General features: G+C 39.3%; 1 protein-coding gene across 2 annotated transcripts in view; it reads right to left on the minus strand.

The window, feature by feature from the left end:
- Window positions 1-22,433, minus strand: part of ANO4 (anoctamin 4) — a 219,396-nt gene that overhangs the window by 173,500 nt on the left and 23,463 nt on the right. For both annotated transcript variants that reach the window (XM_045779921.2, XM_087868824.1), the window contains 2 exons: window positions 16,231-16,367; window positions 13,482-13,640 (listed from right to left, as the gene is read on the minus strand). In XM_045779921.2, the coding sequence (XP_045635877.1) occupies window positions 13,482-13,640; window positions 16,231-16,367 (296 nt within the window). The remainder of the gene's footprint in view (window positions 1-13,481; window positions 13,641-16,230; window positions 16,368-22,433) is intronic.

A 22,433-nucleotide genomic window follows, 5' to 3' on the forward strand; every position in this document is an offset into this window, starting at 1 on the left:
TCTCCCTGCCCTTTTCTACTTTCCTTACTTCCCTTTCTCGAGAGTACTCTGCCAATCAACTTTAGCAAAATTCCTTGCCTCAGGCTCTGCTTCTGGTAAGGAAAATCTAAACAGACTCCCCACTGAGCATGGAGCCCGACATGGGGCTCAATCCCAGGACCCTGAGATCATGACCTGAGCCAAAATCAAGAGTCAGATGCTCAACTGACTGAGCCACCCAGGTGCCCCGAGACAGCACTTTTAAAAAGGAGTCAGTGAAAGCATGCATCAATAATGGTAATCCCTGACCAAAGATGGCAACATAGTAGGAGGACCCTGGGCTCACCTCGTCCCATAAACACAACTAGATAACTATGAATTCATCTTAAATATCTCAGAAATTGGCCTGAATACTGACCGAAATAGTCCACAACTAAAGGGAGAGAAGAGGCCACACTGAAGAAGGTAGAAAGTGTGGAGATGTGATTTAAGAGAGAAACGGATCATAGGTGCTGTGGAGGGAAGGGGGGCTTGGTTACAGAGAAGGGCAACAGAAAGAGGAGCACACAAGGGAACACACAAAGAGAACATTTCCCCAAAGCCACTGGCGTGGAAAATGAGAGGGGCTAAATTTTATGGGTTTTTGCAACCAGCAGGGCTTAAAATCTGGAGTTTTAAAGGTCTGTGGTTACAGCTAGGATAGAACTCAAAAGGCACTGTCCTGCTCCTAGAAAGAAGGCAAGCAAATAACTTGGGGATAAACAGTGTGGAAACAGTGATCTGAAAAACGCCTGGGGCACACAGTAGGGAGATTACTTGCTATTCCAGGAGTTTCTCCTTGAGAAGCAGCACTCAGGGAGACACCTCTTCAGGAACAAAGGAACTGGCTGGTGCCACTTCTGTCCCCCACCCCTCAGCATAAACACAGAGCCACCCAAGGGAAACAGCTCATCCCAGACACTGGCTGCCTAACTTGCTTACATCAACTCCCCCCAACACACACACACACACACGCACACACACGCCTTCCCACCCACCCCTGTGCTGCTGTGGAACTATCCTTCCCAGTCAAGCTTGCATCAGTCCCAGCGTGGTGGGCCCCTTTCCCCAGAAGATCAGCAAAAACTCCTGCTTATACCATGTCTCCTGAGCAGAGAGTTCTGTAGGGCCTCAGTTCTGATGGAGTTGGTGTCAGATCTCATTTCACAAGCAGACAAGAACACACCTACTTCAAACCCACCACATTCAGGCCAGGAACCAAACATTGCCTGCAGCCCGCGAGGAGTCTCTACAGACAACTGGCATGAAGGAATGAACAGTCAAAACACCACAAGAGAGCACACACCAGAGACACTTCCTAAAGCACCAGGCTCTGGGCACTCCATGACCTCTTCTTCATAAGGCCATTACTTTCAGGAGCAGGAAACATAACTGGCTTTTCTAACACAGAGAAGAAGGCAGAGGCTTAGACAAAATGCCAAGATGGAGGAATTTATCTCAAAAGAAAGAATAAGATAAGGCCACAGCCAGAGATCTAAGTGAAACAGATATAAGTAACATAACTGATGGAGAATTTAAAGTAACAGTCATAAAGATACTCATTGGGCTTGAGAAAAGAAGACATGAGTAAAACCCTTAAAACAGAGATAAAAGAGTTGAAAAAGAATCAATCCAGAGATGAACAATACAATAAGCAAGATTGGAACCAGGCTTAATGCAATGAACAGCAGGCTGGAAAAAGTGGAGGAACTGATTAGTGAGTGACCTAGAAGACAAAATAATGGAAAGCAATGAAGTTGAACAAAAGAGAAAAAGAAGAATTAAGCAACACGAAGATAGACTTAGGGAAATCAGTGATTCCATCAAACATAATAACATTTGTATTTTAGGAGTCTCAGAAGAAAAGAGAGTCAAGGGGGCAGAAAATTTGTTTCAAAAAATAATAGCAGAAAACTTCCCTATTCTGGGGAAGGAAAGAGACATCCAGATCCAGAAGGCAGAGAACTCCCAACAAAATCAACAAAAGCAGGCCAACACCAAGACATACTGTAATTAAATTTGGAAAATATAGTGATAAAAAATCTTAAAAGCAGCAAGACCGAAGAAGTCCTTAACTTACAAGGGAAAATCTATAAGTCTAGCTGGAGATTTCTCACCAGAAACTTAGCAAGCCAGAAGAAAATGGCATGATATGTTCAAAGTGCTGAGTGGGAAAAATCTGCAGCCAAGAATACTCTATCCAGCAAGGCTATCATTCAGAATACAATGAGAGATAGAGTTTCCCAGACAAACAAAACCTAAAGACCACTAAACCAATTCTATAAGAAATATCAAAGGGGGCTCTTTGAGTGCAAAGGAGAGACCAAAAGTGACAAAGACAAGAAAGGATCAGAAAAAATGTCCAGAAACTACCACAAAACAAGTAATAAAATGGCAAGAAATACATACCTATCAATAATTACTTTGAATGTAAATTGACTAAATGCTCCAATCAAAAACACAGGGTGTCAAAATGGATAAAAGAAAAAAAAAAAAAAGGAAAGAAAGACCCATGTATATGTTGCCTACAAGAAACTCGTTTTAGACCTAAAGACACCTGCAGCTTGAAAGTGAGGTGTGGAGAAACATTTATCACACAAATGGATGTCAAAAGAAAGAGTAGCAATATACATATCAGAAGAAATAGACTGCTTTGTTCTTGTGTTGTTTTTATCCTGCTTTGGTATTAGGGTAGTACTGGCTTCATGGAATGATTTTGAATGTGTTCCCTCTATTCCATGATTTGTAAGATATGGTAAGAATTGTCATAAATTATTTTTTTAAATCTTTGGTAGAATTCACCAATGAAATCATGTGGTCTTGGCCCTTCCTGTCCTGGGAGATTGTTGGTTCCTAATTCAACTTTCATTCTTGTTATTAGTCTAAGAAGATTTCTTATTTCTTGGATTCAAGATTCATGATTCAGTTATGGTAACTTGTACATTTTTAGGAATTATCTTTTTTTTTTTTTTAAGATTTTATTTATTTATGTGACAGACAGCCAGCGAGACAGAGAACACAGCAGGGGAGTGGGAGGGGAAGAAGCAGGCTCCCAGCAGAGGAGCCCAATATGGGACTCAATCCCGGAACGCCGGGATCACGCCCTGAGCCGAAGGCAGACGCTTAACGACTGCGCTACCCAGGCGCGCCAGGAATTATCTTTTTTTTGGTAAGCCATCTGATTTGTTAGTATATAATTGTTTATAGTAATCTGTTATCACACTATGTATTTCTGTGGTTATCTGTTGTATTGTTTCCTCTTCCATTTCTCATTTTGGTTTTTGAGATTTTTTTTTTTTCATAGTTAATGTAGTTAAAACACTGCCATTTTTTTTGGGGGGGTGGAACTGGTTCTTACTTTCAATGTTATGTTATTGGTTATTCTGGTCTCTATTTTATTTCTGATTTTTCTCTGTTATTTCTCCTCTACTAAATTTCAGCTAAGTTTCTTCTTTTTCTAGTTCCTTGTGGTGTTACATTTATTTGAACTTTTTTTTCTTTTTTTTTTTTTTTTTTTTTTTTAAGATTTTATTTATTTATGTGACAGAGAGACAGCCAGCGAGAGAGGGAACACAGCAGGGGGAGTGGGAGAGGAAGAAGCAGGCTCATAGCGGAAGAGCCTGATGTGGGACTCGATCCCGGATCGCCAGGATCACGCCCTGAGCCGAAGGCAGACGCTTTAACGACTGCGCTACCCAGGCGCCCCGTGAACTTTTTTTTCTTAATACAAGTATGATAGCATAAATTTTACTCTAACATCTGCTTTTGCTGTATCCCATAGGTTTTGGAATATTGTTTTTTTTTTTCCTTTGTTTTGAGACTTAGTTTGATTTGTCATTTGATTTCTTATCTGACCCCTGGTTTGTGCAGTAGTGGGTTAATATTTACATATTAAATATTTAATATTTACAGTGTAAATTTTCCAGCTTTGTTTATTGTTGATCTTTAGTTTTGTACTATTGTGGTTGAAAAAGATACTTCGTATGATCTCAATCTTCTTAAATTTGTAGTATTTGTTATGTCTCTTTTTATGTGATTTAACCAAGTAATTCTTCTGTGTGCACTTGAAGAAAATCTGTACTCTTTTTCTTGATGGAATGTTTTATATATCTTTTTGAACCATGTATTCTGAAATATGCTTCAAGTAAAAAGAATTCTTGTTGAAAAAAAATAACTTTAATTGAGGGTACTCATTTAAAATAAAGCATATCAGAGGGAGGTGGGTGGGGGGATGGGTGAAATAGTGAAGGGGATTGAGAACACACTTACGATGAGTGCTGAGTAATGGCGTACAGAATTGTTGAATCACTATATTGTACACTTGAAACTAATATAACACTGTATGTCAACTATAATGGAATTAAAATAAAAAATTAATGAAAAAGCCCATGGTAAACCCTGAAAGATACTGCTATGGTCTAAATGTTTTCTGTCCCCCCAAAATATGTTGAAATCCTAATCCCCAATGTCATGATATTAAGAGGTGGAAGTATTTGGAAGGTTATTAGGTCAGAAAGGTGAAGTGAAGCTTCATGAATGGGGGTGTGTGTGTATGTGTGTGTATATATATATATATATATATATATATATATATATATACACACACATATATATATACACACACACATATACACATATACATACACACACATATATAAACACACACAAATATATGTATGTATATACACACACACGTATACATAGACATACATACACACACACACACACACATATATATATATATTAAAATGCCTTTATATATAAAAGAGAGCCCAGAGAGCTAGCTCCCACCCCTTCTGCCATGTGAAGAAACAATGAGAAGGCAATGGCTATGAACCAAGAAGTGGGTCCTCAGCGGACACCACATTTGTGGGTTGCTTGATCTTGGACTCCAGAACTGTGAGAAATCTCTATTGTTTATAAACCATCCAGTCTGTGGTACTTTGTTATAGCAGCCAGAATGGACTAACACAGATCTTCAAGGAATCTCTAGGGCTTTGATGTTCAGAGAAAATCTGTTTTCTCTGCTCTTTGCTTATGATTGTCCTTAAATTTCTTTTCCCTTTACCTCAACCTGAGACCCTTAGTAATACGTATGTGTGACATATGAGGAGATGGAGATTATTAAGTAAATCTCTCTCTTTTTTTTTTTTAAGATTTTATTTATTTATTCGACAGAGATAGAGACAGGCAGCGAGAGAGGGAACACAAGCAGGGGGAGTGGGAGAGGAAGAAGCAGGCTCACAGCAGAGGAGCCTGATGTGGGGCTCGATCCCATAACGCCGGGATCACGCCCCGAGCCGAAGGCAGACGCTTAACCGCTGTGCCACCCAGGCGCCCCAAGTAAATCTCTCTTTTAAGGCCAGAAAGCAGTAGAGGACAGGAATTTGGATCGTTCAGTTTGTCCTGCCACTCATCATGGTTTTAACTATGAAGGGAGGGAGGAGTCCCTGTTTCTCTTCTCCTCATATCTCAGAGCTCTGGATCCTAATTAGGAGAGCATCTTAGAACATAAACAGGGATGAAAAAGAGAAATGGTAGTATGGGCAGGAAGCCTATGTAGGCAGAGAACACCTGGGTGAAATTAGTTTTAAATGAGGAAATTTTTGTGAAATTTTCCCTTGAATAGGGTAAAGCAAGATTAGGATGGGCAAACAAGTACAGTTTAGAGGGTGTGTGTGTGTGTGTGTGTGTGTGTGTGTGTGTGTGTGTGTGTGTGTTTTAAAGGTCTGGGTTGATCTATAATTTCATTTCCTGATGAATCCAAAACCAAATCCTCTGGAAGCAGATAAATACCTGAATCCTGACAATGCTAAACTTGTTACTTAATGTATTCTGAGTTTTTCCAAGAGCATTATAGATAACCATTAATCTCATTAATGCATATACATTAGCAATATATGGTCAGTTGATTCCTAATGGTTACATTTTAAGGGATTTGTGAACTATATGAGAAATTTTCTAAAGTTTGCCTTGAAAAACTATTTTAGAAGTGAGTGTTAATATACTTTATTTAGTTGGTATAACTATAATGATAATAATAAAGGTTTATTAAATGCTTAAAATATGACAGGTATAGAGCTAAGCACTTGATATGAATTATCTCATTTAACTATCATAATAACCATGAAATATATTTCATTAGTCTCATTTTGTAGATAAGCTAACTTCCCCAGGAGCACACAGCTTTTAATGGTGGAAAAAAATAAGCACTGAGAATGTCTAGCCCCAGACTCTTAATCACTCTATTAACTACCTATGACTGTATAACAGATTACACTATTAACTTACAGGCTTACAACATACACTAGAGATCTCAGAGTTTCTGTAGGTCAGAACCCAGGCACAGCATAGCTGACTTCTCTCCTTTGGGGTCCACCAGGCTCTAAAACTACTCTTGGTTAGGGCTACAGTCTCATCAGAGGATCAAGTGAGGAAAGATCTGCTTTCAAATTCCCCCAGTTGTTGGCAGAATTCACCTCCTTGTGGTTGTAGGACTGAGGTCCCTGTCCTCTTGCTGGCTGTCAACTGGAGGCAACTCTTGACTCCTAGAGGCTACCCCACCTTTCTTTGTACTTGGCCCCCTTCATAGACTGTCTTGCAACACGGGGGCTTACTTCCTTAAAGCTAACAAAGAAGAGTCTTTCTAATACCAGGTGATTGATATGAGGTCTTATATACCATAACATAATCACATAAGTGACTTTCTACTACATTTGCCATAGTCTGTTGGTCAACAGCAAGTCACAAGTCCTGCCCACATTCAAGGGGAGTAAATTATACAAAGGTGTGAAAACCATGAGGCAGGTCTCACTGACTTAAATAGGTTATTCCACCACAAGCACTAGGCAAGTAACAAAGTGGAATCATGCTTTTGTCAACTTCTCAATTTTTGCCAAATGTGCGTATCATCTACAACAATTTCCTAAATTTCCTTAAATGCACTCACTTTTAAAATAATTATAAAGAACTTTTACAACACAGTAATATAGGAAAAATCAATATTACTTGTCATAAATAGAAGATAAAACCAAATCAAAATAAAAGGTAAAGTAAAATTAAAAAAAGATTTGGATAGTTTTATAAAAGTATAAAGATTTATACTGCACTATGTATTTGTCAATATGCTCTCATTTAATTATCACATAATTCATGGTAAGCAATATCAACCTCCTTATTAAAAATAAGGAAACTGAGATCCAGAAAAGTTTGGTAAGCCACTCCAGACAACACAGCTTGTAAGTGGTTGTAACAAGATTCAAGTCCATGGCTACTGGCAGCCAAAGTGCACAAGAACTACAGTCTAGACAGCACCCAACTTCATTATGAATCCCAACTTTCCCGGTTCCTTTTCCTAACTCAGTGCCTGTCTCCTCAGCCTTTCTCTGAACCTCCTTAACTTTGAGATCCATCTTCAAATACCAGAAATCAACACAATATAAGAATGAAGAGCAAGTATGGGGCGCCTGGGTGGCAAGCGGTTAAGCGTCTGCCTTCGGCTCAGGGCGTGATCCTGGCGTTATGGGATCGAGCCCCACATCAGGCTCCTCTGCTATGAGCCTGCTTCTTTCTCTCCCACTCTCCCTGCTTGTGTTCCCTCTCTCGCTGTCTGTCTCTATCTCTGTCGAAGAAATAAATAAAATCTTTAAAAAAAAAAAAAAAAGAATGAAGAGCAAGTATGCTCAGGTTTTATTTTATTTTATTTTTATTTTTTTTTAAAAGATTCTATTTATTCATTCGACAGAGATAGAGACAGCCAGAGAGAGAGGCAACACAAGCAGGGGGAGTGGGAGAGGAAGAAGCAGGCTCATAGCGGAGGAGCCTGATGTGGGGCTTGATCCCATAACGCCGGGATCACGCCCTGAGCCGAAGGCAGACGCTTAACCGCTGTGCCACCCAGGCGCCCCTATGCTCAGGTTTTAATCCCAGCTTTACCTCTTGCTGGCTTTGTCCCCGGGGCACATTATTGCTTTGCCTCAACTGTCTCATCTACAAAATGGGGATGATAATAGTATGCGCTTAATAAATGTAAGAGTTAAAATTTTAATACTATTTTTGTCATAATCTCAAAGGAAAATGTCCAAGATACCTGAGTATCTTGAGTGTTGTGTATGTGTTTACTGCAGTTAGGTTTTCAATCTTTCTAGAAATAAGTGAAAACAGAAAAAATTTTGACAAAATGCATTATTTTGCATTTTTTTTGTGTGTTTTTAAAGCTTACTATAATTAATCACATTTGGAAGCAATGCTATTGAGTAGGACTCAGAGGATGGGATCTTGAGCCCAAAGCAAAGAGTTGGCCTTAGCTAGGAGCATGGTCAGGGTACCCTTGGCATGAGAGGGAACGTTGCATTTGTGGGCACAGATGCAGGCAAGTAGGTCCCTGCAATGGGAGGAACTTGTGATCATTTTTTGCTTATTGCTTCAAGGACAATGCTCTGTAAATTCTTCCTTCGCTCTTCTGTAACACCAATTTCGGAAAGTAAGCGATTTTTATTAACATGAAAACGTGTTATTTCTCCCATCTTAAATACAAAGAACTCTTTCTTGCCCCAACTTCTTCCTCCAGTTATCACCCCATTTCTCTTTTGAAAGAGCTATTTATAACTGCTCTCTCAAAGTTTCCTCCTCCCATTCTTTCTTGAATATACCTTCGTCATGCTTTCACTTCCACCTCCCCACAGAATCTTCCCTTGCCCAGCTCACCAAACTTCTCCACTTTGCTAAATTCAATAGTTAACTTTGGTCCTGATCTTACTTGCCCTCTCAGCAGCATTTGACACAATCGCTCCCTCCTGAAACACTTTCCTCTGGGCACCACACCCTCTGAGTTCCCTTCTTGCTCCTTTCTGTTGACTCTTCTATCCTCCAAATTCACAACACAGGTGTGTCCCACAGTTCAATACTTGGGTCTCTTTTCCATTTGTAGTCATTCCTTTGCTGAGCTCATCCCAGTGTTTATCTCCCAGTCAGAGCTCTCCTGTATTCCAGACTCTTCTGTCCTACTCAACATCTCCACCACAGGGACACACCAAGCTTAATCTGTCTACAATAGGACCCACTCTTCTCCGCATCCCTGTAAAAGGGCAGCTCCTTTCTTCCAACTCCTTAAATGAATAGCGTGTAACAGGTAAACAGCCTGTGACCCTTCTCTCTTACATCACTCACCCAAAGTGTCTGAAAACTCCCATAAGGTCTACTTTCTACTCTTCTCAACATCTCTGCTGAGTGCTTGACCAACCCACCATCCTCTCCTTCCAGAATTTTGCAACATATCTCCTAACTGATCTCCCTGCTTCTGCCCTTGCCATGACTTCCCTTTCTAAGTCCAAAATCACCAGGCAATCGGAGTGACTCTAATAAAATAGAAACCAGATCTTGTCATGCCTCTGCTCAAAACCGTCCAAGGATGTTCTTGTCACTCAGAAAAGCTAAAGTTTCCCAGTGACCACTGAGGCCTAATGTCATCCGTCTTCCATTGTCTCTCTGGAGTAATTTCTTACTATTTTCCACCTTGTTCAGTAAGTCCGGTCATATTGGCCTCCTCAGTGTTTCATGAACACACTAGGGAAGCTTCTGCCTCAGTGCCTTTGAACTTACTGTTCTCTTTCCATGGAAGAGAGGCCTATCCTTGCCAACTTCTACAAAAATTACAAACCCCTTCCAACACTTTCTGCTTTACTTTCTTCCCCGTAATGTTTGATATTTTATATATATTTACTTTTTAATTTTGTGCTTAAGTTCCAACAGAAAAGGGCTTTTTGTCTGTTTTATTTACTGCTGAGTTCTTAGTACCTGAAACAGTGCCTGGAATAGAGGGAGTGTGCATGTTTGCTGAATGAATTAACTATCATCAAAATGGTATGATTTATGTAATTAGTTATTTTGTAATGACTAGTGATAGAGGCTATCACTAGTTCTGTGTGGGTCTAAAGAGAAGAGTGTGCTTCACTAATACAACTACTACTCACACATTCCAAGCAATTCAAAAGTCATCAACAATTTGACTATATGAAGGAAAAGATAAACTTATTATTGATGATAATCATTTCAAAATAGGTACCAAAGGGCCAATGATGGACATAAAATTTAAAATGAGAAAAAAAATCTGAAATGGAAAATGTGAGTAGTAAATAGGAGTTTACCTTTAAAAGGGGGGATTTCCTTAAATAGACACTAAGACGCAGAACATTTGGACTTAATGATTATTCGGGAAGTTTGCTGTGGATTGCTTTCTCTGGGCTAATATGAAAGATGAGTTACAGAATATTAAAGACCCAGGGTGCCAAAAGCAAGCACTTAGCTGTTGAGTAATCAGGCAGGGGCAAAGTTTTTTAGGGAAGATTAAATTTGACTATGTCTTCACTGTTATCATGAATTAAACATTCTCCTAGTTGTTTCTTGAAATTCAGTGTTAAAAGAGATAACGATTCTCTTACTGCCAAAATGTTCAACTACAGAGCCTGTCTTTACCCATTTGAAGGCAAAAACATCTAAGTCTCTGAAACATCTTTTCCGTAATTGTTGGGCATCATGACACACAGCTAATGAAAAAAAAAAACACTAACCATACAATGTATTTATTGTTAATCATTTCAGACGTATATGGATTCATAGTAGGCTTTCTGCGTTTTCTTTTTTTCTTTTCCACCTTGAACTAAGTTCTTTGTTTTCTGTGTAAAAGAGTGAAGTAACTCCTGGAAGCTGAAATAGCTATTAGTATTATTGTCTCTTGGCTGTAGCTGTTCATAAAACACTTGATTTAAATTAGAGTGCTTTTGATGGCTTCTAAATCTAATAACACAATGTAGATACAAGTTTGTTGTTCAACTAAGGGACATTTTAATTATTTGTGACAGGGAAAAAATTAATTTATCTATAATTTCCTGCTACCTCTCAGGCACAGAAGAACCTGCAAAGGCCCTTCTTGCTGAGCCTGCTGTGGCCATGAGAACACAAAGCAGAGCTCAGAGGCTCAATTAGAGCCAATTGTGTCATGTATGCAAAAGACTGGAGCCAGGAAATGGGAAAGGCTGCTTAGAATGAAGGTTCCAGAAAGAGGACAACCTAGCTGTTGGGAGTGGATAGAGGATTGTGGGGGAAAAGGAGAAATAGAGAGCTGCCATCCAGAGAAGAAGTTCTGGAGGGAAAGAGAAGAAATGCTTAGATAAGTTTTATGAAGTTTTCCATATGGTGACATCACCCTTTTTCTAATTGCTATTTTTTCTAGTATACATTAAGCAAATATCTAGCTATTAAAATTTCAAAAAATTACAACCAAACAAAATTATCTTGTATACAACCAAAATCATGCAGCAATCATCCAGCACACCATGGTCAGCACAACTGGGTAACAAACAGCAGAACAATTCTCTGCTACCTGATTTAATCCCAGTAGACGACTACTGTAGCACAGATGATATTTCAGGAGACACACAGAAGATTTGCAATTTCTGTAGTATTGAGTATTATTCAGAAAAGTATTGGGCTTTTTGAGTTTTAAGTAATAAGTCATAAAATGTCATTAAAACAATCTAGGCAGAAGAAACCCCAGGAACGGAGAACATAGTTACAAAGCTTAAAATAGAAATATCTCAGTAATTGAACAAAGCTACCTACTTTTGATGGGAATTAAGACTCTGACAGAGTCAGAATGGATCAGAAGAAAGACTTTCATTATTTAGGATCAGGTGGCAATTCACATTGCTTTATATAAAAATTCTGAATAAGGAATAAGAATAAAAGATGAAGGAATGATTTTTAAGCATAAAAATATTAGGGGCGCCCGGGTGGCTCAGTTGGTTAAGCATCTGCCTTCAGCTCAGGTCATGATCCCAGGGTCCTGGGATCGAGCCCCATGTCGGGCTCTCTGCTCAGCAGGGAGCCTGCTTCTCCCTCTCCCTCTGCTTGCTGCTCTGCCTGTGTTCTCTGTCAAATGAATAAATAAAATCTTTAAAAAATAATAAAAATATTAATGCACTGCCAATGTTAAGAAAAGAGTATACAGTTGTCTCGATAACCACTTAAAGAACAAGATTTATCAAAGGTATGTTCTATGGGTGGAACAAAGGTTTCCTGGAGCCCCACAAAAGTGGAAACAACATACTTAACTCTGTGTGTTGCTGCAAGGAAACCTCCAACTGAGACAGTCTTTGGAGAAACCCATATGCACTTTCCCGAGAAGGAGAACCTGTTATGGCCACAATCATCTCGCCATTTTTTTTTTTTTAAGATTTATTTATTTGAGAGAGAGAGAGCAAGAGAGAAAGAGTGAGAGAGGGCTGTTCACAGGAGGAGGGGCAGAGGGAGAGGGAGAGAAAGGGAGAGAAGCAGATTCTGCACCAAGCGGGGAGCCAGATGCAGGGCTCGATCTCAGGACCCTGAGATCATGACCTGAGCTGAAATCAAGAGTCAGATGTTCAACCAACGGAGCCACTCAGCACCCCTTGCCATTTTTCTAATGCTCTTTTTGGAGATGTTCCAGAAAAATGCTGTTCTGTTTCATAAATGCTCAAGAGTTGAGGTCAGTCTAACAGATCTGGAAAAATCCCGCTTATCTTAAGTGTCCTAAGATCTGCATGCAACCTGCGTGTACCATACAAAGAAGAACCTGGATGTCTGATTTCAAAGATCTATCCCCTCGGCCTTGAGGAGCAAAATCAGAAGCAAATGTTTCCAACTGCCAATACGTTCTTCTCATTGACTATGAAAAGGTCCAGAAGCTCTGCAAACGTTTAAGGAAAATCTAAGAGGACTTATGTAATCTACCTAACAGGGCCAAGTTCTATAAATGTGCATGGTGTTTTGGGGTACACAATAATCTCATTGTGGGTCAGAGGTGTAGCTGGGCCGCTGGTACCTTCCTTAGTAATTTTTCCCTGAAAGGTCCCTATACAGAGAAGGAAAGAGGGGAGAGAGCAAAACACTGGTAAGGTAACTCTTGAGTTACAGAACCTCATGAAAAGACACCTGAATGTCTCTTAAAATGGAATCATTTTCTAAAGTCCCACTGTTTTTGGCCAAATCAGCCAGACAGCCTCTCCTGCTATGAGGATGCCCAAGCTCATTATGTTTCCTGAAATGTAAAAAGAGGCTCCCGAGTGGGATGATTGCATCTTATCCAAAGTTTTCTTAAATCCATGCAAAAGAACCCTCCATTCACATAGACAGAGACACTGTAGACATAGGAAGTCAAGTAAATCATAACACTCTGAAGCAATTCATTTAATTGAAATAGAGTATTTTGATTTTCATGGAATCTTTTGGCATTCAAATGCTCTCAAAGGCAAACCGTGCTTCAAAAAATTAGTTATTGGAACATTCCCCAAACACTGCAGACTGGTAAACTCCAAACAAATGAAATGTTCAGTTCACATAATGAACATAATGGCTTATTTTTTAATTGCCTCTCGATATGAATAGATGCATATTTGTGTTTCTTCTCATTTAAGCAAACTATTTACCTCTTTCTCCATTTGTAATCCTTCTGCTCTAATATTTCTTTCAAATACTTCTCTCTTTTCGGTCTGTGGGTTGGATTTTCTGTACACAAGAATATAGTCAATTCGACACTTTCCATCTCTGAAGTAAAGTCCATTTGATTTGTTTTTTTCTGGCACTGTCTGCACACACAGAGAAAGAAACCAGTTTAAGACACTCATAAAAATGAGCCTGAGATAATATTAAAAAATTAAAAGTAAATGAATTTTTCATTGTGTTTTATCAAAATTACATTTTTATTAATGAAAAATGTAAATAGTAGGGAACAAAAACTAAAAATTGGAAAAAGAATTGAGTGAAATGGACAAAACTTAAGACCCCTAACAATAATGCCAGATGTTGGCAAGGATGTGGAACAACTGAGAATGATCATATTCTAAAAAGCGAGAGTGAAAACTGAAATACTTACTCTGGAAAACACACTGGCATTATCTTGTAAAACTGAACATTGGCGTAACATATAACCCATAAGAAGACAAATCCTTATTAAAGGTGCTGGGAGACATGTATATGAGTATCTATAGCAGCATTGTTCATAAGAGTAGAAAATAAAAAATGTGAACTAATTCAAATGTCCATGGACAGGAAAATAGGTAAATAAATTATAGAATAGTCATATGGTGGAATATTATACAGCAGTAAAAATGAATGAACTACAGTTATATCTAAGAGTAAGCATAACTCTTAAAACAATATTGACAGGAATAAAAGCAAGTCACAGAGGACTCCATGGCACATGATTTTTAATGAAGCACAAATAAAATGAATCTAGAAAGAAGTTGTTAAGGCTATGTATATGCATGGTAAAGATATTTTTAGATCAAGAGAATAAAAAACCAAAAATTCAGGACTATAGGACTTCTGATAAGGTAGAAGGATGGGATTGAAAGCAGTTTTGGTGGTTTTAGTATTATTCTAGTTCAACATTTCTCAAAATTTTTGCCCACAATAAGAAAAAACATTTTACTTTATGATATCTGTGTACATATATAAGCATACCAAGTTATTTGAGACCAAAGTTTCACAAGACAATACTTATCCTTTCTACTTGCATACATGCTAATATTACTTTCCCATTCCACTAAAAATAGAGTTAGTAACCTACAACTAGGTTGTCATTATAATTTGAAAAATACCATCTTAGTTCCTCAGTTGGATGATAGTTTAAGGTGTTTATTTTATTATGCTTCAAAACTTACATGTAAGTTATAAACATCATTTTGTAGTGATTACACATACAAAAATTAGAGAACAAAATAGTAGGTGTAATTTTCTTCCAGGCTCCCTAGGCTTGTTATAATCATGTACAACACTGAAAGAGACCATCAAGTACAGCCTGGTTAGGCTAGAGCCAATGTTCTCAGGTTGATAGATTTCAAAAATATGTCTATGAATCTAGCAAGTGGAAATAGGGGGAGGGGGGTTGGCTAATTTTCTGTAGGCCCAGTTTACATCAGTTTTCAAACAGTGGTATATGGGAGGCAAACATGCCAGACCTCCAAGATCATTGCTAGAATGTACATTCTTGCACAAGTGCCATGCATGCCGCCTCATCTAAAAGGGAAAATATCAGCCAGGAGGGATGGAAATATCACGTCCCATGTCTTGGTGCAGACATTCTCAATGGATGACCAATCCTCACTGATTATTTTTTTGGTTTTTGCTTTAAGAGGTACTCAGAAGTCTACCCAAATAAACACTTTCTTAACAATTATTTGCCAAGCAGGGAACTACTCTGTAGATTTAGCACATCAGCATCTGTCTGCAAAAACAAAGTTTCAGCCACGGCATCAGGAGGAGGGTTAGCTAAGCCATTAACCCTCCTGAGACTGTTTCCTTATCTGTGAGTTAAGGAGATGAGAGTAGGTGCTCTTTGAGATCCCTTTTGATATCCCTCCTTTATGCCACATCTTGGCACTCAAGGTAACTGTGTGAAGAAATGACAAGGGAATGAAGTTTTTTTAAAAAAAAAATACATGGACAGTAGCATATGGTGTTGGTAGAAAGAGGTCTGGGAAGCTTGGCAAAAGTAAGCAATTTTTCCTGTTCAAAGGTGTCATCCTGTCAATGGTTAACTGGCTCTGGAATAATAAAAACAGTAGGAATATGCAATAAATGATTCTGTATATACCTAATGTATATACAAAGAAGGTACTAAACTCCACTGAAACAAAATCTAAGCAAGAGCGAATGCCCCTAACAAAAGACTCTTCTTCCAAAATGACATATGAACAGATGGATCTATTTACAACTGCAATGAATTTCCAGATTACAGAGGTGGACAGAAACTGGGGGAGGCTTTGGACAACATAATCTACTGAGAGCTGGTCCATTCTGTGTCACTGTTCTATGTGCTGGGGGATTTATACAAGGAAGTCCATGCTCGTAAAGCTTGCTTTCTCCTAGTGACGCTCAGAAAGTAGATTATCATAAAATGACAGCTGGTTTTAAGAATCTCCCTTTACATAAATGAAATGTCTCTAGGTGTAAGAAGGGAAATACATCATTTAGTGAAAGTTTAAGCATAGGTAGATTCAGGATCCCCGAAATGTGCTAGACCTACGGAGGAAATAAAAAAGATGTAAGACCTGCTCTTTGTTTTCTGGAAACCTACAGTTCAACAAGATGATGACTTTAAACAATCCACTGGAATATGCTTCACAGGTTTCCACCTGGATGAAATATTGTATTTTTAAGAAATCATACACTTACCTCTCCCCCTGCTTCCAATCTGCTAGCATCATCTGAAGTACTGGTCAGGTTTCCAGGGTGAAGCAGAGAATCATCATCTTTGCAAGGACTGTTGACAGCTTCTAATTCATCAAAAAGAATATTGACATCCTTGGCCACTAAAACCAAAATAAATACATTACAAGTGAGGTTAAGAATTTAACCTTAAAAGCAATACCAAAATAGAAGACATCTCTCCCTTTGGCTTCATATTTTTTCATTGTTTCAAAAACCACTTGAATGATAGGTATATTATTTCCTAAGAGAAAAGGATGTCAGATGTAAAACATGTTTGATCAAACAGTGTCTTGATAAAGGAAGATCAAGGACAATGTGAAGCAAAGTAAAGTACCTCCATAATATAAATATAACTTGCCTTCCATGACAAGAGGAGGTATTATGTTTGTTTAGTTTTCTTTCACATACTTGTTTAGCATAAAGCACTTTCACTTATGACTTCTAAGAACTCATTCTCTGTGTTGGACATAAGCTTTTATATTTTATCTCATTTTATTTTTCATGAAAGTGCCATACAACCTGCTAAGTGAACCCATATATGTGCCAACTGCAAGGTTCAGTAAGATCCGTAATTTTACACCTTTGTTACATCCCAAGGTCTAATAAATAAAACCTCATGCAGTAACAAAGCATGCAATTACGTTTTCTGCATTTCTTCTTTCTCTAATCATAAATTGAAATCATGAAGTTACCCATTCAGGGGCCTTTCCAAGAGATTGTTGATGCCAATACATAAAGCACTATATATCAGAGTTGCAAATAAAGACTATCACGTTCAAATGCATAGTGCCTTGCAGTGTATCAGAAATGACAGTTCAGCACTAGTGGCTGAAGATACATAATGCCAGGTACAGGACCCTTCCTCAGCAACTCAAATGACAGACCAACATTGAATTTCACTTTTTCCTTTGATGCTTTAGAAATCATTAAGTGTTCTTAACCCACCACAAGCTGCTGTGCAGAATAATTTGCAGGCGATATGGTACCACTTATATAGCACATACAAGAGTATTCATCCTTTCATTCAAAAAATTTTTAGAGATGTGCACACTGTGCTGTGCACAGAGTTGAGTGATAGCCATACCCTGATAAATAAAAGTGACATGTCTCCCTGCCCTTGTGGGAATAAGTAAACAAAACAAAGAGTCGAAGAATTATAAATTGCATTGAGTGCTATAAGGAAAAGAACATAGTTTGGATATAGAGGGAATAGAGATCATCTACTTAGATGGTGTGACCAGGTTCCAAAGCAATTCATTTAACATCTAGTTTTTCTTCTGTAAAATAATATCGTCAAGGCAATAAAATTAACATTTACTGCTTACTGTGATAGGCTGAGTCATGGCCCCCAAAGGTGATCTAATTCCTAGAGCACATGAATATATTACCTTCTATGGTAAAAGGGACTCTGCAGATGTGATTAATTCAAGGATCTTAAAATGGGAGATTATGTTGGATTATATGGGTGGGCCCAATGTAATTACAAGGGAGGCAAGAGGGTCAGAGTCAGAGAGACAGATTGGGAAATGCTACGGATGTTGGCTTTGAAAATGGAGGATAGAGCCATGAGTCAAGGAATGAAGGTGTCCTAGAAAGTAGGAAAAGGCAAGAAAGGAGATTCTCCCCCAGGCCTGCAGAAGGAACACAGTCTTGCTGGCACCTCGATGACTTCCGACCTCCAGAACTGAAAGAAAATAAATTTGTGTTAAGTCACTAAGTTTGTGGTAATTTGTGGCAGTAGCAAGACGAAAAGATACACTTACTATAGGTTTTTAGACTCTGCAGCTCCAAAGAAGAAAACATCATGGTCTTTTCATACAACTGCGATTTAGGAGCACCTTTGCTGTGCCAGGAACTCAAGGAAAGAAACAGTTTGGAAAGAGCACAGTATGTCCAGTGTTGTGGACGATGTCAAGAGGAAAGACAACTTCTCTGACAACCTTACATAAAGAAACTCCTGTCCTCCGATTATTCTCCATCCCCTCTCACTGCTCATTTCGTCACAGCACTTATTGTTTATTCATTTGTTTACTACGTGATGGATATTTACCCTATTAGAATATAAGTTCCATAAGAACAGGGACCCTGTCTGTCTTAACTGGTGCACAGAGGTCCTGGCACAGCCCTCAACACATATTTGTTTAATGACAGAATGATGATCTCAAGGTGGACACAGTCTAATGATGTCTGAGAGCCTCCTCTTCTCCAATATCCTATGGTTCTAGGACCTTGCCTGTACATTTTTCCTAACACAATTCTTATTCACAAGCCCGGAGCTCTGTAGTTGCCAAGTAGATACTCACTAAATTTTTAAGTACATAGTGCTTAAATTTCAAGTAGATATTGATTAGATTTGAACAACAGGATAAAAATATTTCTACAAAGTAGATCTGCTTACGATCCTAAACTCCACCACTCACCCATGTGAACTTGTGCTCCCATTTCCTCACTGGTGAGGCTGGTATGAAACCTTCTCTCTCAGGGTGGCTAAGAGGATTCAATGAGATCATAGACATGTTAGTCTGACCCATGGCAGAGCTGGTTTATTGATTTTAGACTCTGGGACCTTACGTCAGCAATTGTGCCTTAGCAACACAAGACAGAAGAGGTGAGGCATTTACAAGTTGGAATGGTTGTTATGAGGGGTAGACTGGGGTAAGGTGTGAAATAAAGAAGCTAAGGAGGACACAGAGATTCATGTTCAAGTGACTGACTGGCTCACCCTGGCGACAAACTTTTGACTATCCATTCATCCATCCCATGAGAATTGCCCCTTTGCTTTTGCTAAGATAGAAAATTATCAGGTCGGGGCGCCTGGGTGGCTCAGTCATTAGCGTCTGCCTTTGGCTCAGGGTGTGATCCGGAGTTCTGGGATAGAGCCCCACGTCAGTCTCTTCCGCTGGGAACCTGCTTCTTCCTCTCCCACTCCCCCTGCTTGTGTTTCCTCTCTCGCTGGCTGTCTCTCTCTCTGTCAAATAAATAAATAAAATCTTAAAAAAAGAAAAGAAAAGAAAAGAAAAAATTATCAGGTCATTCCTGCAAGTATCACCTTCTGCATTGGTATAATCAGTCCTATAAAGCCCTCTTTAGTCTGGGGTTCCCAATTGGGACCCTGTTGTCACCCTGGAGATACATGGCATTGTCTGGAGACATTTTTGATCATCATGGCTAAGGAGAGGGGGTAGTGCTAACATTTAGTGGGTGGAGGCCAAGGATACTGCTAAACACCCTACAATGTACAGAATAGCCCCTACATGAGATATCTAGCCCAAATGTCAATAGAGTTGAGGTTGAAAAATTCTGTTCTACATTAAAGGCCCAACTCGTTGATTCTAGAGGGACCAGCTCACTTGGAAAAAGGAAGAGAAGTCCTTTGTTTTCCCCACTGCTACCCATCAGTATTACTGTCTGGAAGTTGTTACGGGGCTAATGTTACCTGAGTGCTCAAGGGAAATCAGTATGTCGTGAAACCTGATTTTTAGAGAATTAAGTGATATTAAGGCACCATTATCACCTGCCAGCCTCTCAAGAGCCTTAGCAGGGATTAAAAATGCTGATCTGTCAAAAAATGCTCAGCTGCACACATGGTCACTAAGAAGACTGCAGACCATGTTGACAAGTATACAGACAGAAGAAGCATGAGCCCTTTATCAACACTCCACCATTGTTACTGATAGAGCAGCTTTACGAGCTAAGTTTTAGAAACAAAGTACAATATCGTTTGAAGCAAACTTATATCATTTCTTTAATGAGAAGAACAACCCCCAACTTCCAAAGTTAATCAATTTTTAAAAATCTGTTCATTCAATAAGTACTTAGTGGGTGCCTACTTTGGCTGGACCCTGTGCTGGGTTAGGTCAAGGACTGGACACAGCAGCCACAGCCCCTCTCCTCACAGAGCTCACCATCTAGCCAAGGTGGCAGTGGGGCCTTTTTATCCATGGCATGGATGTCACAAAGCTACTTGACATCCAAACAAGGTTACTTGTAATGGATCCCCTCACCTTCCTTACACTTCTCAAAAAAAAAAAAAAAAAAAAAAAAAAAAGTTTGATAATTATCTGCCAAAATTCTGCTATTAGGCCCATTAAATAAGAAAGAGCCAAATATTCTGAGGAGTCAGTTAAGAATGACAAGAGGGATACCTGGGTGGCTCAGTCGGTTAAGCATCCAACTCTTGGTTTTGGCTCAGGTCATGATCAGGGTTGTGAGATCGAGCTCCTCACTGAGCTCCCAAGCCAAGCTCCTCACCTACAGCTCCTCACTCAGCAAAGACTCTGCTTGAGATTCTTTCCCTCTCCTTATGTCCCTCCCCCGACTCTCTCTCAAATAAATAAATAAAAGCTCAAAAAAAAAAAAAAAAGAATGACAAGAGAAGAGAAAATGCAAAAATTCCATGTAACCCAAGGAACAGATCTGCACTGCGTCAAAAGGCTTTGTGAACAGAATTGGAAAACTGAGTCACAGTAGGTAGATACCATACATTTGGAAAGCGAGAGAAGCTCAAATGATTCTCCTCCACAAAAAGCAGGCACTCAGCTGAAGAAGACCAGGGAACAAAAGAGCAAAGACTCACATAAAACAGCTACACAAGAGTCGAGAACCTCAAATTGCCTGGGAGACCAAAAACCTGCTAGAGTCTGAGTAAATCACCAAAGTCAGCACAGGAAAGAGATTTCTGTAGGCTGACTTGCTGCGTTATTCCAGAAGAGAGACAGAGCACAGAAGTCAGCGGGCCAGGAGGCAGGGAGATCTTTATGTGATGGGAAGGCAAGTTTACTGCAATAGCACTGAATCTACTCATTAAATATTTGTAATTATTTAAATTATTTAGTGAAAATCACTTGGATTATTAGCCATTATTCATTCTCTAAGGAAAGAAGGCCACAGATACATTTCTCAGATAAATAAGCAAACAAGTTATTATCTTCTGACATTTAGGTTAGGGTGCTAGAGGTACGAAAATGAACAAGACATGAATGGACGAAATCGAATCAGTGCTGTAAAGGCAGGGAAAACAAACAGTAACTGTGTCTTTTAGAGAGTAAGAAATAAATGTCAAAAAAAATCAAAGAGCTCGACTCACTGCTCTTTTAACTTTCCTAATTCTCAAATGCAGTAGAAAAACCCCACACTGGCATTAACTGCACAGAAGTACTTTAATCTCAGTATTTCCTGATGCAGAGAAAATCAAGTGAAATTGTAGGTCACTGAAGACAACATGGGAGGACCGTGTAGTGTAATCCAGGTGTCTGTATTTGTCCTCCAGAGTGTCAGCCCGTTTTACTATTTTTGTCCCCAGCTCCAAATTATTAGTTACATCTGATATTTAGAACTCTGAAGATGTTGCATATTAACCTCAAAGCCTCATTAGAAAACACAAAAAAAGGACACCTTCAAGAATAATTTAGAATGCAAAAAGAAAAAAAGAAAGAAAAGAAAAGCTTGTTTACATCCTAATTTGTACATTTCGCAGGATGTTCTGTAACCAGTTCATCTTTACAACCAGCCTTAGGGTCTCTTCCAGGTGAAGGCCCCAGGCAGCTCTGAAACTGACGCAAGGACTAGCCAATAGGAGGCACTCCGGGCCCATTTTTAAGTAAATTTTAAAAAAACGAGTTGTAAGTTTCTATCAATTTGGTTTTTCATTCTAGTTATCTCTTAGTGGGATTGCTTCAAAGTATCTGTTTCTCTCTCAGACCCAGAGACTGAGGATGAAGTCGTGGGAAAGGAGATGGAAGCAAGGGCACTACAGTGTTGAGAGCTGACTGTATTCAAGATTTTCAGGCCTGTTTTCCCTTTTTGTCCTCAAAATACCTTAGAAGGGCATTATGCGAAAGAAAGGTTCAGAGACACTAAGCAAGGCCAGCTAGCAAGTGACAGAGAGGAACTCTAACCCAGTTCTGACCCTCATATCCACGCTGTTTCTAGCCGGTTTCTTGTTTCTGTGGAAAGCATCCCACTGTTCTTAAATCATGTTTGGCTTGGGGCGCCTGGGTGACTCAGTCGGTTAAGTGTCCAACTCTCGGTTTCAGCTCAGGTCACGGTCTTGGGGTCCTGGGATTGAGCCCTGCATCAGGTTCCCAGCTCAGTGGATCTGCATCCCCTCTCTTTCCCTCTGTCCTTCTGTCCCTCCCTACCTCCCTCCCCACTCACGCACGTGGTCG

This window comes from Ursus americanus, chromosome 17, assembly GCF_024610735.1.
Source record: "Ursus americanus isolate L20-20 chromosome 17, mUrsAme1.1.p, whole genome shotgun sequence".
Lineage (NCBI taxonomy): Eukaryota > Metazoa > Chordata > Mammalia > Carnivora > Ursidae > Ursus > Ursus americanus.